The 19,383-nt window shown below is 41.6% G+C and overlaps 1 protein-coding gene and 1 long non-coding RNA gene across 6 annotated transcripts in view; one reads left to right on the top strand and one right to left on the bottom strand.

Moving 5' to 3' along the window:
- Window positions 1-19,071, bottom strand: part of LOC142099918 (uncharacterized) — a 258,835-nt gene extending 239,764 nt beyond the window's left edge. Inside the window, exons 1-2 of one of the 5 annotated variants that reach the window (XR_012678633.1) lie at window positions 18,992-19,071; window positions 13,190-13,262 (exon numbers count right to left, since the gene is read on the bottom strand). This is a non-coding gene — a long non-coding RNA (uncharacterized LOC142099918). The other 4 variants (XR_012678634.1, XR_012678631.1, XR_012678635.1 and 1 more) reach the window with 4 other exon arrangements.
- Window positions 19,072-19,204: 133 nt separating this feature from the next.
- The window catches only part of GNAI2 (G protein subunit alpha i2), a 31,936-nt gene continuing 31,757 nt past the window's right edge, over window positions 19,205-19,383 (top strand). The window contains exon 1 of the mRNA XM_075183880.1: window positions 19,205-19,323. Within this exon, the coding sequence (XP_075039981.1) occupies window positions 19,206-19,323 (118 nt within the window). The 5' untranslated portion in view covers window position 19,205. The remainder of the gene's footprint in view (window positions 19,324-19,383) is intronic.

Below are 19,383 nucleotides of genomic sequence, written 5' to 3'. Positions count from 1 at the left end.
TGATCGAGGAGGTCTTTCTCCAAACTGCTTGTGAAGTAAAATCCTAACACTTGTGAGCTTCCCATTTCTTCTTTAATCCATCTCACATTCCATCCAAAACTAAACTCAAGACTGTATTTTGTGTGGTTATCCTTTAAATCATACTTATTATACATTATAATGTTTTTATGAGAATTTGTATCCAGAAGTCTTTCCAATGTTTTTTTTTTGGGTTTTTTTAAATCGTCCATCCCCCATTAGTTCTTCAGTGGGGGTCCCTCAGCATCTGGTCTAATTTGCAGCATACCACTACTTAAAGTTATTGGTGCAGGGGGACAAGAAATGATAGTTGGCTCCTGACTACTCAAAAATCACCCACCAACACCTTCCCCTTATACATCTCTGACCTTGTTATGGGATTCTCTAGAGGGGGGTTTACAAATGTTTGATTTCAGAACAAAACGAAAACAACCCAAAAACAAACTTGCTGCAATAAGCCGTCAACAGACGCTGTTTTGTAGATTAATTGTTTGACTGTAAATAAGAAGTTTGATGAATCACAGAGTGTAAGACGTGATCTAATAACAACTGGTACAGAAGCAGCTACTGAGAGGTGTTTGCTCCACTTGCTGGTTTTATTTCCGGTTTTATGGAAATTTGACCCTGATCAGGAAATTTTCATGAAACCCCAGTAATTGTAACTTATTTTAATATTTTAGGTTAACTTTAATTGTTGTTTTAAAAAAAATGGCCACCACCAGGCTTCCGAGACCTTTGACAGCGCATGGACAGAGGAGATTTTCCCAGATGTACAGCATGAAAATTGCATAAAGAGAAGTGGTACTGTGCAGTGTCCATATGTATAGCATGAAAATTGCATAAAGAGAAGTGATACTGTGCAGCGTTCGTGTGTACAACAGGCATAAAGTAAGCTGCACATTAATGTGAGCACTGTTTTACATAAATATAACCAAATATTACTCTACAAAACTAATATCAATCTCCTCTCACACCCAATTAAAATAAAAACGATTAAAATTAGTATTATAGTTACTTATGGTGGTAACAAGTCATTTTCTTTCAATTTCAGTCAACACTAGAGCACTAGATGCAAAACTGTAAAAATAATACACTAGAGACAAAAGTGATGGTGGCCATTTTGTTGAGGCCAATTGTTATGATTCCTAGTGAATTCAGGACACAGCAATAGCAGTAGAAAAACCAAGTGTCTTTATTTAGGCAGAATATGTGAAGTAGGATTGAGTTTTTTTAAGTTTGTGGAATATGCAGGTATACTCCAATACTCAATTATGAACAGGTGTGATGAATGGCAGGAAGTCCACAGAAGCAACAGGTTCCAAGCAATGACAAATAAAGTTTAAATACAGGGACAAGTATAATGAGTTACCCAATTGCCAGGAGGCACAAGGCTCCAGACTAAGGAGGCAGGGGTCAGGATTCCAGATTGCAAGAGGCACGAGGCAGTCCAGGGAAGCAGACAGACTAACTGAGTCCAGTGACCAGGCAGAGGTCGGGGCAACAAGAGTTCAAGCAGAATACAGTAGCCAGGCAGAGGTCAAGGCAATAGGCAAACAAGTAGGGTTCAGAAATCAGGCAGAGGGTCACAACAAGATATCAGACAGCAGCAAAGCAAAACTGGATCAGGGATAAACAAGAGACAAGCAGCAGCCAGGTATAAACGATGAACTGCACAGAGCACAGATTGAGGCAGGTATTAGAAGCTGTGAGACAGGTGCAATTCTAATCAGGTAAGGAGCTTAACTCCTACAGGCATGGTGTAAAGTTCAGGGTCAGAACAGAAGCACTTCTGGTGGATTTGAGGTACTGCTGCCACTTACAATGTATTGGCAGAATCGTAACACCAATGTGCATGAAAACATATGCAGACGCTCATGGAAATGTTTCCTTGGCTGTATACAATGTATAGTCCATTTATATATTGTACCTACTAACTGAGAGGTTCCATAATTAGAGAAAGGTGGGGGTTTTGGGTAACTGTAAACCATCCTAAGTGCGGCTCTGCTCTCGTCCTGTGCCTCCTTTCTAATAACCACCTCTCACTCACAAGACTTTTCCGGTGCTGCTCCTCACTTATGGACCTCCCTACCATGTTTTACCAGACTCTCTTCAGACCTTCAGCCTTTCCAGCTCTCTCTCAAAACTCACCCTTCCCTATAGCATATTCTAACCCATCTGATATGAATCAATCTGGGTCCTAGAGTCCCAATATCCTTTCCAGTGGCTCTGTAGCCTCAGTATTGCCCTCTACCTCTAAACTTTAAGCTCTCAGAAGCAGGGTTCTCTCTACCCTGTCTTACACACCTTCTTCATTAGTCTCATATGTTCTTGGTCTGTTTGTATGTGCGATTATATTTTGGATGATTTATTATACTGACTGTCCAGTGTTGAAGAGTTTTGTAGCATCTTCTAAAAAATGATGACGATGGCAGCGGTGTTCAGCCGATCAGATGCTCCATTATAGGTCCCCATTAATTGTGAGTATGGGGACCACCCTGAAGAACAAGTGTGGGGGAAAAGAGTGGGTAAAATATCTTAAGACAGTGTAAAAGCCCCTCTTTCATCACGTTAAATACTAGTCCGCATGATGTTACATGTTGACCATTACTCATGACAGAGCATTTCATAACGTGAACATGAAAAAATGGTTTATAGACACACTACTAATATAATTTGTGGCCAGCTTCTATTAAAATTAAAACAGAAAAACGAATATTTAAAATAAATAGTAGCGCTGGGCACCCACAGCAGCCCCCCCCAATTGCACTTTATTATAACTCACCACTGATCAATTAATTTACTATCACTATAGATGGTAACATGACCTTACTTCCCAACAGTCCCACTTTTAGTGCCATTTCCTCAATTTACAAGCCCCCAAATGGGTAAGTAGGCGGGGCTTCATTAAAATGTGTGCATGGTTGTAATGGTTGGGGGGATTGTTTTGGGTGGATCGGGGAATGGTGGGTTGGAAAAATCTGGGGAGCAGCTTATCTTACCTCTAGGTAAATGTTGGGAAGTGTGCATCATATATGTTTGAGATGAGTACAGACTGACTACCTCAGTGCAAATAGCAAAACAATCCTTTGGGTAGACCATAAGCTGAACAGAGTTAGGACATAGTTGCCTACTCTCCCCGAATGTCCAGGAGACTCCCAAATTTCTGGGATGTCTTCCCGAACTCCAGGGAGAGAAAGCTATCCTAACAACCTAAGCAGTAAAGGGGCATGGGGAGGGGCTTAAAGTGGGAATCATTCGTCATTGTGTCCCCACCCCCTGCTGCAATTGGTCAGAAAATGGAATTGCTGTTTAGGGGCGGAGCCGAATGACACAATCTGCCGGAGTCTTATGCGCATGCTCCGTCTGAAAACTTCCCTGCACTTCACTGTTGCAAATAGCGGAGTGTGACAGGGAGGGATCATGTGATCCCTCCACACATGCGTTGTAAAGCTTTGCTCTTCGGAGCAGAGCTGAACAGTGTTGAAAAATAGCAGAAACGGCAATGTACGGCAGCCTGAGCTGGCGTACACATTACCGTATGTGTAAAAGCATTTCCATTGATTGATAAATTGCGTACATAGCAGTCCCCATAGACATCTATGGGGATTGCTATGTATTACGGAAAAAAGTGCAAGCAGCAGATATCTATGATATCTGTTTTGATGCACTGTTGATAGATGAGGCAAATACTTCAACTGGCGTCTATTCTCCGAAAACTGAATTGACATGAAAATTAGGTTTAATAAATAGGCCCCCTGGTGATATATCTCATACTTGCAAACTCTCCCTGAATGTCAGGGAGACTCCCTGAAACAGGGGTGATCTCCCTCACTCTCTGAAGAGTCTGGCATTCTCCCTGATGCTGAGCCAGTAAAAGACGTGAATGGCTTGGCCATCTGTGGCATGATGACACAGTTCAGAAATTGTGTTCTATGTCCATGTATTGATGCCTATGGAGGTGGCCATTTTCATGGAGACCAAGATTTAATCAAAGACTGACAGATAAGACAACATGACTTCAGTAATGGAGACAGAAATGTAAAAGACACTTCAGTCTCTAGAGATTCATTAGCTGCTTTTCTTTTACGCATAGTTGCCTACTCTTCCGGAATGTCCGGGAGACTCCCAAATTTCTGGGAGACCTCCTGGGCTCCTGGGAGAGCAGGGCAACCTCCCAGTTCTTGCCCCCGCAATAGATAAGTGGCAGGGACGGGGCTTAATGACGCAAATATCGCGTCAACTTAGCCCGGCCCCATGCTGTAATTGGCCAAAATTGTGACAATTGTTTAGGGGCAGGGCCAAAAATGATGCAATATGACAGGCCTCGCCCCCGCACGCCTACCTCCCCCAGAATCTTCCTGAAGTCAACGAGGAAAAGTTGGCAAGTATGATATATCTTCATCTATTCACTGACATTCTCTGACCTACAGACAATGCTATCAGCTAATTGCTGATAATACAGCCAGCTACTGTAGTGTTTTACAAATAACAAGCAATTGATGTGGAGGGAAAAATATCCACTAAACCTCTCTAACCTTAAAAATAAATTGTACATCTGTGGTGACCATCTTTATGCTATCACCATCTCATAGTGCATTTATAACTGTGGAACACATGGGGGCAGCAGAGCTCTGTTCTGAATTCACAAGTCTATAATAATGGACTACAGTCAAAGCTATTCAAACATACACAAACATGATGTTTTTCATGCTTAAGAGGTATTTGAATAACAACTTGGTAGTAAAAACCAATACCATTGTGTCCACAACACAGGAAGTAAGCAGTGGTTAACCACTGAGTGACCACCAGGTGTAACAAATGACTTTCCCTGTAGAGGAAGCAGGGTCTTACATCCGTGTATAGAATGTTCTTAGTGTGGCCTCCACGCTTCTTAGACAGCAGAAAGGTGTGGTGGAAGGTTTGTATGAGGAGTAAGGGTGTGTAATAAGCACAGCGAGGTGGGGGACTGGTACAGCGTGATAAGAAATCCAGGAGCAAAGCATGAGAGGGAGAACAGGATGGAGGGGGGTTATGGGGATTTTGGTCACAGACAATAAAATAAAGGTATAAGAGCAACAGATAATAATTTATGAACAAGAATTTTGATCAGATTGAAGTTATATTAGAAATGCCCCCATACATGGCTGGTGCCACCATGGTGTAAAGAATCAGGGATCTCCTAAAACACTGAATGAGTGACATAGTGTTATTATTTCCCTGTGCACCACGCATGCTGCTGCTCTATGCTAGCGATATACGCTGGGACTGACAGGAGCAGAATATGACGCCCTCCCACCTGCTAAGGTAAGAAGCAGAGGGAATAGGAGTGCAACACGTAGAGCACCTGTCCATATTGTGATATCTGACTGGATTGGAACATACGCTATGCAGGTGTCATTCTCATATATATCACACCACTTGTGGTATTGACCACAGCTTTCTATTGCTAGGGATATTTAATTAGACTGAGAATGTCAGTTTGTCAAAACACCTAATTAATATTGCCATAAAATGAAGTGAGAAAGATGTAGTAATTATCTGATTGAGGTTTCTGGACTCGCTCTAAGACCAGAAACTCTCTAGTGGGCCAGACTCTATGTTCTACACTGGAAAATGGAGGCGGCTTTGTGTCCTCTCATAAAAACTAAAGAAATATTATTAGATATAGACATGTTTAGATTGAAAGGGGATAGATGGATGTGAAAAAATGTCACTTGGATCTTAGGGGCACATTTAGCAATCTTCTCAAAATGTGAAAAATAGTTTTCAATCCTTATCGCATTGATAAGGATTGAACTATTTCAAGGATTGAACTATTTCTCAAATTTATGAAAAACGGATCACAGAAACAGCAGTTCCGATAAACTGCTGTTTCTGTGATAAAAAAAACATACTTACCCCCCTCTTCGTAATGCGCTGTCTCCGGATCTCCTCCTGGTGTTCTTCGCTCCACTTTGAACTGCACATGCGCACAAACATCTCCGCTCTGTCTCTGCAACTATAGTTGCAGAGAGAGAGCGGTGAGTGACAGGGAGGGATCATGTGATCCCTCCACACATGCGCTGTCCAGCTCTGCTCTTCGGAGCAGAGCTGACAGCACTGAAATTTTTAATTTCTGATAATGCACACCAGCTTCAGCTGGCGTACATTAACATGACAAGTTTCCGAAAAAAACTTTTTGGGAACTTGTTAGATTGCGGTCACCATACTATATGGTGACTGCTCGAAAAACGATACAGAATGCAAAGCAGCAGATACCCACGATATCTGCTGAGATGCACCTTTCTTAAATATGCGCAACACTCCAACTTGCGCTGGAGTTTTGGTAACTGAGTGTAGCTTTGCTAACACATAAATATACCCCTTAGTGTGGTCAGATGTCTATAGCCTGGATGGACCAGATATCTGACAAGTGCATTGAGGAACTTATTTTAAGAGAATAAGTGATATTAAAATATAAAATGGCAGTCGTATATATTTACATACATGGATCTGGAGCAGTCTTGCTGCGAATTGTGTTTTACATTGAGAACCTTAGCCAGAATTATCTGTGACATCATTTCTTAGCACATTTTTATACCTAACACCTGACACTTTTGCATTTGCCTACGCCAGTGGTGGAGTCAGATTTAATCAGAGAGCTTGGAAATATGTAAATGAGAATGTAAAGCTCCTCACCTGCGTCTTCCGAGCTAGAAGAGGCAGTCACACAATCTGTATTCTAATGTGGAAATACATCTGTGTGTTTTAATGCTCCATGAACTCAATGCAAAAACCATCTGACCTGCTGCCCCATCCTAAAGCGCTAATAACAAAAAACAGCAAGTGAGGTGTCAAAAAGTCGGGTCAATAAATAGAGTAAGTGCCTTTCAGCCACATGAGAAAATAGGCCAGGGCTAAAGAAATATGGGTGCTAGTAAAACCAAAGTGAAATAAATGCCCCTATGACCAGACACCCCGCTCTCTGTGCCAAAGGGGCGATCTTAACGATACAGGATTTAGATGTAAGCACCTCGCCCTATGGCGCTGCCTCACATCAATGGGGACCTTTAAACCCCATGGGGACAGACAGATAGAAGCCAAAAAGAGAAGTGATCTATGTCTCAGAATATTCAGTGAAAATAAAAACTATACAAGGTATGATTCATAAATCTCTTGAGACTTCCCATTAGGCTTTGGGTGGGGTGAGCTAAACAGAACTGAAGCCCCCCAACTGTAACTTCAATTTCTGAAGTCACCTTCTTAAAGCCAAAAGTATTTAAATATTGCTGCTATAAAGTAGCATTGCCTGACAAAATCAGAAAGCAAAGGATTGAACTGGGGACCTGCAAGTAATTCCAGGGGGTAAATGTGTTAAACTGCGAGTTTCCGGTGGGTTTAAAAAGTGGAAGTGTTACCTATAGCAACCAATCAGAGTCTAGTTTTCATTTATGTAGTACATTCTACAAAATGATAGCTTGTAGTTCAAGCCTATTAGTTGTCATCAGTGTCAGATATAGAATAATAAATATTGCTGTGTAGGATATGTAGTAGAAAAGCATTAAGGTTGGTGTGAGGTTGGGCAAAAGCTTCCCACCCCTCCCTAATGGCTGTTCTGGATGTATAGTTGGGCTACTGGGAGTCTGGGATATATGAAATGATTTGTGTGTCCAGCCACAGTTCCTTAATGAGAATGAAATCCCTTATTCTTCAGTCTTGTGAGCCAATGTTATTTTTTAGCAGAGCTATGCAAATACCTTCTGCTGTAATAAATCCCTCTAGAAATTTGTGTGCGCATCAGAATCTAATAAATCACATTTATTACTTATTATATTATTATTATTATTATTATTATTATTATTATTAATAATTGTTAAGCATTTATAAATGGTGCAGTTTTGCTGCATAAAATAATAATTATGGACAAACTCTAAAAACTGGAAAAAGTGGACATCCCCTGGACATAATAAAAGAGGTAGCTGAGAGCAGCAGCTGGTTTATGGGTGGTCACGCTTATTGCCTCCAAGAGTAAAACTGAAAACTACTGATATGACACCAGGTAAAAAAGTAAGAAAGAAACATGATTAAAGAGCCGTGGAGATAGATCTCTTATTTATGACACTTTTGTGTTACGTGTCTAATTTACCTGTGAAAAAACTTTCTGCAAAAGATTCATCTAGTTCCACATTTGGCCACAAAATTTGACGCGTTTCACCAGCGGACACTGGCCTTAAGTGTTCCCAGTCACCCCAATGACACCATACAGCAGATCTTCATTTACCATGTAAAATGCTGCGTCCAGGAGGACAGCAATCACTGATAAGTGATGTATTATTCTGCTGCCGCGTACGATTGTGGCGCAGATCCCTGTGGGTGTGGCTTTATAGATGGAGACCCTTGCAACCTTTTACTGTGGGGTCTCAAAAGTTTCTAATTATAGCCCCATGTAAGGCTTTGGTAGCCTGTGGCACTCCAGCTTTTGTGGAACTACAAATCCCAGCAAGTCTGTCAGGTTTTGGTTTTCTCTGCATACTGGGACTAGTAGTTCCACAAAAGCTGGAGTGCCACAGGTTGCCTACTTTTTCCCCTTTTGCCATTTAATAAAACTGGAACAGAGCAAACATTGGACAGAAAAGAGATTCTACAACGCCCTATGCGGCGTCTCTATATAAGTGGCATCTTCCTGTGGCAATACCATACTCCCCTCTGTGTTCGGCTGGAGTGTGCTCCCTTTTCTGTCATAAAACAAAGGAATCTTATCAATAAAACATCTACACGCTGTACCTCATTTACTGGCAGCTCTGATAAATGCCCCCCAGGGGTTACATTAGTACTCACTGACATGTGCTATTGGAATAAATGATGTTCCCTTTATAATAGCAGGGAGGCGATATATATAGATATAAGCAAGCAGTACTACTTCCCCCTTTCTCTGTGAGGGTATAGGCCCAGGGATGTTTTTACCACTAAAAAAATACTTGTTAAACACTCATTGGGTAAGGTCCATTTAATACATGATTTATATATAAAAAAAAGTTATGCTTCCTTATTGTGTTTTTTTTTTCTTTTAAAGTCTAAAGAATTTTAACTGTTTTTTTTGCCGTGCCCACTGTCTTTTACTACACAGTCTGTGTTCTACTTTACTGAAGAAGGGGAAAAAGGAAATCTACACAATAAAGGCCTCATTTAGTTTTGAACATATGTACATTTTTGTGGTGTAAATATACGCTTTTCCATGCAGCGCATGTGTATAAAATACGTCCGTGTCTAGATGTGTGCGTATCTTGCAGTCTCTTACACCTGGAGAATAATCATATGTTGAGTTGGTGGTAGTCACACTTATCCTGCCAACATGAAAATGCCAACAGGCCAAATGGTATGTAAATGTTCCTGACACAGATACAATACTGACATTGTGATTGCCGACAGTCACAATGCAGTCATTAAAACAGCAATGCCAGCAGGTCAGAGGAAAATGGGGGGGGGCAAACAGCGTGGGGTCCCCTTGATTTTTCTTAAATCAGCCCTAATAAAATTTTGTGGTGTGAACGAGGGGTGTCTTTTATTTACATTTTGCATTGGTGCACTACAGGGCCCAGCAGCCATGGGTGTCAGGGCATGTTGACACTTGTGGTTCCCCAAGTGCCAGCATGCCCTGGCAGCCATGGGTGTGCTGGTGCTTGTAGTACTCCAACCACCAGCATGCTCAGACTGTTCACAGCAGCCCAAGCTTGCTGGGACCTGTAGTCCAATGTAAAATACCATTTCGATCATTTTATTTATTTATTTTTACCATTAATTACCCAAAACCCGCAGCCCAGAGGTGTGGGAAGAGTCCTGGTGCTGTCAGCACGGGGTTGGGCACCCCTAGGGAGGGGGCCCCGTGCTTACTAGCCTAGGGCTAGTTGGTATCATGGCAGGGGAACCCCCTGCTGCGGGTTCACCTTCTATGGTGCCACCAGCCCCGGCTGGCTAAGCCTAGTGTTGGTTGGAGGAAAATCTGGGGGACCCCACGCTATTTGTCCCACCGATTTTTCCTACGATCAGCACTACGATTAATATGACTAGGGAGGGTGGGCTCGCTTTTTATTTTACACTGATTTATTTTTAACACTGTTTACTGCCGGGGGGTCTGGACCCGCTGGTATTGCAGTTTCATTGTCGGCATTTTCCCTGTCAGCAATCACAATGTCAGTATTTTATCCGTGTCAGGAACATTTACATACCTGCATTTAGTCTGTCTGCAGGATAAGTGTCGGTATTTTGACCTTTGGAATTTCGGAACCAACCCAGTTAAGTACAGTAAGGACGTGTTTATGTTAGTATAGCATGTATAGACATAGACACCTCCCCCCCATTACACCTCTTAGAGCAAGGGACTCTGCTGTGTACACTAGGCATGTCTCCTCTGTATTACCTACACTCCCATATCATTTAAGCCAAGCTGGGTTACACTGTGCAGTCTGCATTACTTCAACTACTATAACATTTCTCTTTCATAGGTTGCTAATGGTCTGACTGAGCAACACCTGGGCGCACCTTACATAATAGATCTTACAGGGTCAGTGGTCTTTTATATATTCTGAATTCTTGGCAAAAAGTGCAAGTAATGATTTTTGGGGAGAGAAATGTGTGCATAATTGTTCTGAGCAGATAATGCATCAATAACACGGGATAGATCAGAGTACACAACACAGCCCAAAGATCAGAGGATCATACCTGTCCCCTGACGCTGACTGTTGTTAGTTTGTAAAATACTAGTGAAAGGAGTTACATTGTTTCTTCCAGATACTGAGAAGCGAGTGTTACTTTCATTGGGAATAATGGACTTTGTGCTCAGTCGTGTTTGTTTTGAGGAAGATGATCAATAATTGTGTAACTGAAATGTAACAAGTTCCCTTGGAGGCTCAAAACTAAGACTAATGGGTATATTTACTAAACTGTGGGTTTGAAAAAGTGGAGATGTTGCCTATAGCAACTAATCAGATTCTAGTTATTTATTTAGTACATTCTATAAATCAGCTAGAATCTGATTGGTTGCTATAGGCAACATCTCCACTTTTACAAACCCGCAGTATAGTAAATATACCCCTAGGTATAGGATCTGTTCATAGTCAGACAGGGGGTTACTTTCAGTAAATTACACGCATTAATGTATTTCAGGAGCCCACCTAAGCTAAACAAATCTACTTAAAAGCAAAAGAAAGTGTTATTGTGGCTTCCGCTTTTCTTGCTTGTAAAGACTGAAGTATACACATTAAGGCTCAGTGATAGCTGTGCCGATTACAAATTAAGCGCATTTATGTCCCAACAAAGATTATTTAGAAGAGATAAAGGGGTGGAGATGGGGGGAAAGTGTGTTTCTAGGTGCAATATAATAACAGTTATCAAACACACAAAGATGACAAGTTAAACTTAGCTGTGTTTAGGAAGGAAACGAATGAATGAATGTAGGGGTTCTAAAGTGGACTTCTAGTGATGTTTCTGATGTCTCTACTATGCACATTTTACAGAGTATCTGCAAAGTCACCAATGTAAGCGCAGACTGATTTTACCGGGGTGGTCCCATCGCCCTGGGTGTAAGTGTGCTCCTTGAAGCTAGTTTGGTCGACAATTAAACACACTTACACAATAAGAGAACAGTGTGAGTTGCTTTTTCTGTGGCTCATAAATTATCCTTATTATGTTCTGCTAAAGAAACTATTTTTTTTTCTCATGTGTCCTGGAAATAAGATTTGGGTTTTTTTTTTTTGCACAGAATCTTAACATACTACCAGCAATAACACATTCATAAAACGCCCTCTGTATAACACCCTAATTGTAATGCCACTCCGACGTACCACCAAATGTATCCTCTGCACAAAACTGCATCATAATGTATGGATTCCTTATATGTCTTGTTATAATTTCAGGGTCGGCCTGTTAAGCTGGTCATATCAATAGCGAGAGCTGTGTCTGCTGTGTATTGCAGATCCCTTTCAGTAGCTGGCTGCAGAGTGATTATTATCATTTATTTATAGTGTGCAGCTGAAACATTTCCTTGACTGTATTTTCAGGAGCTTTGTAAAGAATTGTGCACGATGTGTGACTCCTAGTATAAGATCTCATATTTTTGGATCTCACTGTGATAGATCACATGCAATATATGGTATCCCTGGGGTATTTTGCAGTGTGTTTACTCCTTCATACCAGTTATACATTTAGCCGTTGAGCCCACTCCTGTTCTCAGACCCAGGATAGCCTTCCTGTACAGCGCTTTCACCATATGCAACTGTTTAAACACGTGTACTGACAAGACACCATGGCACATAAATAGTTAACATGTGTACACAGTGAATGTGGAAGCTCGGTGTGCTTCTGTGCACTGACACTACTGCTTACTATAGGAGGCCATATTTGCAGGCCCAGTGTTGCCCATGTGAGTGATGGCCTTGCACTTACTTACACTTCACACATTAATTTATGTACAGCTACTAACACATGTGCTCGCCAGTTTATGCTCTGACCAATCACAATGCACCATTGGCAGTACTATGTCATTCATATACACAGCCTCACTACGTGTACACCTGCTGTTCTTCTAAATGGACTAAATGCAGCACAGTTTTTTCAACCACAGACTTGAGGTGGGGGGTAAACTTTGGCAGGAATATGGCAGTGTGACCCAGCATCTCTGACATTCCAAGGTAAAACTCACCTACCTCTACAATATATTAAAATACTGTTTTCTGAGTTTGAGTGCACCTTCAGACCCCCCCCCCCCTCCCCTTCAGATGACTTTAAATTGATTAGCTTGTACATTTATATTTTAGGCTTAGTCTGTGTTTTTCACCTATGTCTATACATCACCTAATAGTTGTTTTTTTTTGTCCTTGGAATAGACACAAAAATGCTTTGTCGTTACAACTGTTCCCAAAGCACAGAGAAGAACTGAACTGTGTTGTTTAAAAGGTCAACATAAATCAATAACTCTAGTTAGATGATAGAAAGTTTTTGGAGAAAAACACAGAAGGTAATAAAAATAATATATGAAATAATGTTGCACGAATTTACAGACAGTGACAGGAAATGTTTTGCTGAGTTTAGTCCACAGAAAGGGATGATGGTAAATGAGTAAGCGACACAAAAAGGACACTATAGGCATTCATGTAACATAGGTGTATGAAAGAGCACATGCAGAGAGCTCACTAACCTTCTCCAGTACCTCTGACCTATTCTAGAAGGCCGCTAAATGCCCAGTTTTTCCGTCATACCATTTGTTTTATCTGAAAGAAAAAAAGAGGGATAAATTAAGCTATCCAGCAGACTTAACTCGCTTTCTTAGGCATTTAGCAGGAGTCGCATTGCTAGTTACTCAGCTGCACAGAACAGCACCGTCTAGTGTACACATTACCATGAAAAAAGTGCAAAGTTTGCCAAGTTATAACTAATAATGTACATAATTCTGAACATTAGTTTAACCCACACAATGGATGTTATTGTCTGTATGACAGCTGTAATATTCAGTGTTCTTCTTTTCTTGCATTCTTAACAAATTAAAAAAATAAAAAAAAAATTCAAAATGATAGGTATTATAGTATTTGAGTCAAGGCATAAGCAATGCATGATGTATTTTGTGGTCTGTTTTTTTAATCAATATATTAAAAACAGAAAAAAAATTCCTGTGTTTTTAATGCATTATTACAATACACTTCTGGCAATACTAACAATGTGGTTGTCCCTGACCAAGATGGTCGACCATTGCACAGTGTGTGACCCACGTTTAGATTTATCAAACATAAAAAGAAAAAGTGGAGGTGATGCCCATAGCAATCAATTCAATTCTAGCTATGAATTTTCTAGAATGCACTAGAGCAATGATAGCTAAAATCTAATTTATTGCTATAGGCTCATTGTATCAGATATATACATCAGACATAATGCATTTCCTCTAGAGAGGCTAAACAGAAAAAACACATTTTCTGGTCTCAGAAATAACGATTTCCTATCTCAAAATATACACAATATTGAAAAAAAGGGCATTGGCAATTTATATAAATAAGCGCCCCGTGCTATTTCCTTTAAATAAATTCATACCATAAGTTATTTATATGTGATCCAGTCACAGGATGCGTTTAGGATCAACAGCAATTCAGCCATCAAGCGGAAGACCAAGTAAAATCACAGAGACAACGGCTAAGGCGCATGGTGCGTAAAAGTCGCCAACACTCTGTTGATTCCATAGCTTTAGAGCTCTGAACTTCCACTGGCATTAATGTAAGCAGGAAAACTGTGTGGCGGGAGATTAATAGAATGGGTTACAATGGCCGAGCAGCTGCATGCAGCCTCACATCACCAAGACCAATGCCAAGCGTGGGATGGAGTGGTGTAAAGCACACCGACACTGGACTGTGGAGCAGTGGAAACATGTTCTGTGGGGTGATGAATCGCGCTTCTCTGTTTGGCAGTCGGATGGGCGAGTCTGAGTTTGGCGGATGCTGGGAAAACATTAACTGCCTGACTGCATTATGCCAACTGTGAAGTTTGGTGGAGGAGGGATAATGGAATGGGGCTGTTTTTCAGGGTTCGGGCTAAGCCCCTTATCTCCAGTAAAGGGTAATATCAATGCTTCAGCATACCAAATCATTTTGGACAATGTTATACTTCCAAATTTGTGGCAACAGTTGGGGAAGCACAGTGGCCTAGTGGTTAGCACTTCTGCCTCACAGCACTGGGGTCATGAGTTTGATTCCCAACTATGGCCTTATCTGTGTGGAGTTTGTATGTTCTCCCTGTGCTTGCGTGGGTTTCCACCGAGTGCTCCGGTTTCCTCCCACACTACAAAAAACATACTGGTAGGTTAATTGGCTGCTATCAAAATTGACCCTAGTCTCTCCCTCTCTGTCTGTGTCTCTGTGTGTGTCTATATTAGGGAATTTAGACTGTAAGCTCCAATGGGGCAGGGACTGATGTGAATGAGTTCTCTGTACAGCACTGCGGAATTAGTGGCGCTATATAAATAAATGATGATGATAATGATGAAGGCCTTTTTCTATTCCAACATGACTGTGCCCCAGTGCACAAAGCAAGGACTAATATATATATATATATATATATATATATATATAGTAACAAAAAAGACAGTTCTTGTCAGCACATGTTCTTAACACTGCATATCTGTGTGTATCTGGCAAAATGAAAATATGAGGTATTGGTTTATATAATTATCAAAACATTTAAGCCTGCATCTCAGCATCAAGGGTCATTGTATGCAGGCCCTACATGGACCTATATACTTCAAACACCAATAAATGTAGTTGAAACCAGATGCACTCACCTTCTAGGTATATGGGTTTACATCTAGCAAAGGTTAGCTTGTGAGCCACACCCAAAAGAGCATTAAATAGTCTTGACAGACAGCTGCTAAGAAAGCAGAAGGCAACATTTTGAAACAAAACTAGAGAAGAAATAAACCAGTGCTCGATTAATCCCAGCAGTTGGTACCATATATAATATGGGATTAACCAAGCTCTGGCTTACTTTATAAAATTCCACACTTTCTTGTGATCCTAATGCTAAATTAACAGAACCAGCTCCTTAGACAACTGGCCACTATCTAGCATTGGTCACTCATGAACAATGAAAAAGATAGGTTTAAATAGTTTACACTCCTCCCACAACCCTAGCTTGACAGACAGGTAACATTCCCACCTTGCCTTTAAAAAGTAACTCTCATCAGATGTTCTGCTTGATTGCTCTCATGGCAGACACACTGTCAGCTTAATCCCTCTACACCACTACAAACATGTAAGTTTAAATGACACATATGTCCTGCACCTGTTTACCTTTACACCAGGTGCACTGTTATGCGGATCTTTGTCGCTATATATATATATATATATATATATATATATATATATATATATATGTATGTTCTCCTACTGCCTTCATTATGACATTCTAGTTACTTACAATTGCATTTTTCATACCGCCACTTCTAAATTTTCACTTCAACTACTGCTCATAACTAAAACGCATTTAGAGGGGAGTTCAAGGTATAGCACAAAGTTCTACTTTCAGTGCATGTTAACCAGAACCTACAGAATTTTACCGACAACGCTCTGCAATCCTTTCTCCTAGTAAAAATTGCCGGATTCAAAAAGGCCAATAATTTTTTTGATGTGCCTTTGTTCGTTTAAATAAGACCCAAATTAGTAGGAAATAGGAATGCAGAGCTAGGTCACTGGAGCCTTTGGGAGGTATTGGGGTAACCTTGAAGGTAAGTAGAACTTTGTATTTTATCTGCTATTAGTGACTGCAAAATCCATTTTTAGTATGGGTGGAGTTATCCTTTAAACAATAAATGCACTTATTTCAAATATTCATTCAACAATTTGAAGATTATGGGGCACTGAATAAGTCAAATAAGGATCAGTTTGAATTCACATTTGTATTTGTAGAATGTATTAAATAATAAGTTAAATTTGACAAACATCAGCGTTGCTTTAGTGTCCATGGTAAGGTAAGATTGTGCGGTCACTACTGAGAGCAGTTTAGACAACATGGGAAATCGGATTAATTGAGACTATAGGGAAATAAACACTGATTAAAGAAATTAACTGCAAGAAGCTCAAACCTTGTAATTCTATGGTTTACAAGGATTCCTGTGTAATTTGCATTATCCAAAGAGATCAATTAACTGCATTTCACATGTCCGAGATGCAGTCAGATAATGGCCCTTGTTCCTATTCTCCTTGGATAATGGTCCTGGTCCCTATCCTGCTCAGATAATTGTCCTGGTCCCTATTTTCCTTGGATAATTGCCCTGGTCCCTATTCTCCTCAACTAATGGTCCTGGCTTCTATCTATTCACCTCAGATAATGGTCCTGGTCACTATTCACCTCAGATAATGGTCCTGATCACCATTCTCCTCAGATAATGGTCCTGGTCCCTATTCTCCTCAGATAATGGTCCTGGTCACTATTCACCTCAGATAATGGTCCTGGTCACTATTCTCCTCAGATAATGGTCCTGGTCACTATTCTCCTCAGATAATGGTCCTGGTCCCTATTCTCCTCAGATAATGGTCCTGGTCACTATTCACCTCAGATAATGGTCCTGGTCACTATTCTCCTCAGATAATGGTCCTGGTCCCTATTCTCCTCAGATAATGGTCCTGGTCACTATTCACCTCAGATAATGGTCCTGGTCACTATTCTTCTCAGATAATGGTCCTGGTCACTATTCACCTCAGATAATGGTCCTGGTCACTATTCACCTCAGATAATGGTCCTGATCACTATTCACCTCAGATAATGGTCCTGATCACTATTCTCCTCAGATAATGGTCCTGGTCACTATTCACCTCAGATAATGGTCCTGGTCACTATTCTCCTCAGATAATGGTCCTGGTCCCTATTCTCCTCAGATAATGGTCCTGGTCACTATTCACCTCAGATAATGGTCCTGATCACTATTCTTCTCAGATAATGGTCCTGGTCACTATTCTCCTCAGATAATGGTCCTGGTCACTATTTTCCTCAGATAATGTCCCTGGTCACTATTCACCCCAGATAATGGTCCTGGCCACTATTCACCTCAGAAAATGATCATGGTCTCTATTCTCCTCAGATAATGGCCCTGGTCACTATTCTCCTCAGATAATGGTCCTGGTCTCCTATTCTCCTCGGATAATGGCCCTGGTCTCCTATATTCTCCTCAGATAATGGCCCTGGTCACTTTTCTCCTCAGATAATGGCCCTGGTCACTATTCTCCACAGATAATGGCCCTGGTCACTATTCTCCTCAGATAATGGTCCTGATCACTATTCACCTCAGATAATGGTCCTGATCACTATTCACCTCAGATAATGGTCCTGATCACTATTCACCTCAGATAATGGTCCTGGTCACTAGTCTCCTCAGATAATGTCCCTGGTCACTATTGTCCTCAGATAATATAATGGCCCTGGTCACTATTCTCTTCAGATAATGATCGTGGTCACTATTCTCCTCAGATAATGGCCCGAGTCACTATTCACCTCAGATAATGGTCCTGGTCACTATTCTCCTCAGATAATGGTCCTGATCACTATTCACCTCAGATAATGGTCCTGATCACTATTCACCTCAGATAATGGTCCTGATCACTATTCACCTCAGATAATGGTCCTGGTCACTAGTCTCCTCAGATAATGGTCCTGGTCACTATTCACCTCAGATAATGATCGTGGTCACTATTCTCCTCAGATAATGGTCCTGGCCACTATTCACCTCAGAAAATGATCATGGTCTCTATTCTCCTCAGATAATGGCCCTGGTCACTATTCTCCTCAGATAATGGTCCTGGTCTCCTATTCTCCTCAGATAATGGCCCTGGTCTCCTATATTCTCCTCAGATAATGGCCCTGGTCACTTTTCTCCTCAGATAATGGCCCTGGTCACTATTCTCCTCAGATAATGGCCCTGGTCACTATTCTCCTCAGATAATATAATGGTCCTGGTTTCCTATTCACCTCAGATAATGATCGTGTCACTATTCTCCTCAGATAATATAATGGTCCTGGTCACTATTCACCTCAGATAATATAATGGCCCTGGTCTCCTATTCACCTCAGATAATGGCCCTGGTCACTATTCTCCTCAGATAATATAAAGGTTCTGGTCACTATTCACCTCAGATAATGGCCCTGGTCTCCTATTCACCTCAGATAATGGTCCTGGTCTCCTATTCACATCAGATAATGATCCTGGTCACTATTCTCCTCAGATAATGGCCCTGGTCACTATTCTCCTCAGATAATATAATGGTCCTGGTCACTAGTCTCCTCAGATAATGGTCCTGGTCACTATTCACCTCAGATAATGATCGTGGTCACTATTCTCCTCAGATAATGGCCCTGGTCACTATTCTCCTCAGATAATGTCCAGGCCCCTTCTCCCCCGGCAGCGGCTCTCTCTGGCTGGGTGGGAGGCCCGGGGCTGGGTCGGTGGGACGGCTTAGGGGCGGGATACCTGGGCGGCCGCTCCTTCCACTCAGGGCGTCCCCTCAGCTCTGTCTGCTTCTGTCTGTCTCCCAAGCAGGGCGGCCGGAGCTCTTCTCACACTCTCTCGGAGGGTTTTCGCTGCTATCGCTGGGGTGGAGGTGCAGGGGAGTCGCGGCGGAGCCCGGGGCTCGCGGTCTATCGCTCTATCGGGACGTTTCGCAGTGTCGCGACATATTGCCGCTATGGGCTGCACGGTGAGCGCTGAGGACAAAGCGGCGGCGGAGAGATCGAAAATCATCGATAAAAACCTGAGGGAGGATGGCGAGAAAGCTGCTCGGGAGGTGAAGCTGCTCCTACTGGGTAACTATATCCTGCTGGTGGCCCCCCGTGTCCTGCTGGTGGCCCCCCGTGTCCTGCTGG

This window comes from Mixophyes fleayi, chromosome 8, assembly GCF_038048845.1.
Source record: "Mixophyes fleayi isolate aMixFle1 chromosome 8, aMixFle1.hap1, whole genome shotgun sequence".
Classification (NCBI taxonomy): Eukaryota; Metazoa; Chordata; class Amphibia; order Anura; family Limnodynastidae; genus Mixophyes; species Mixophyes fleayi.
This window is presented reverse-complemented; position numbering and strand designations above follow the sequence as displayed.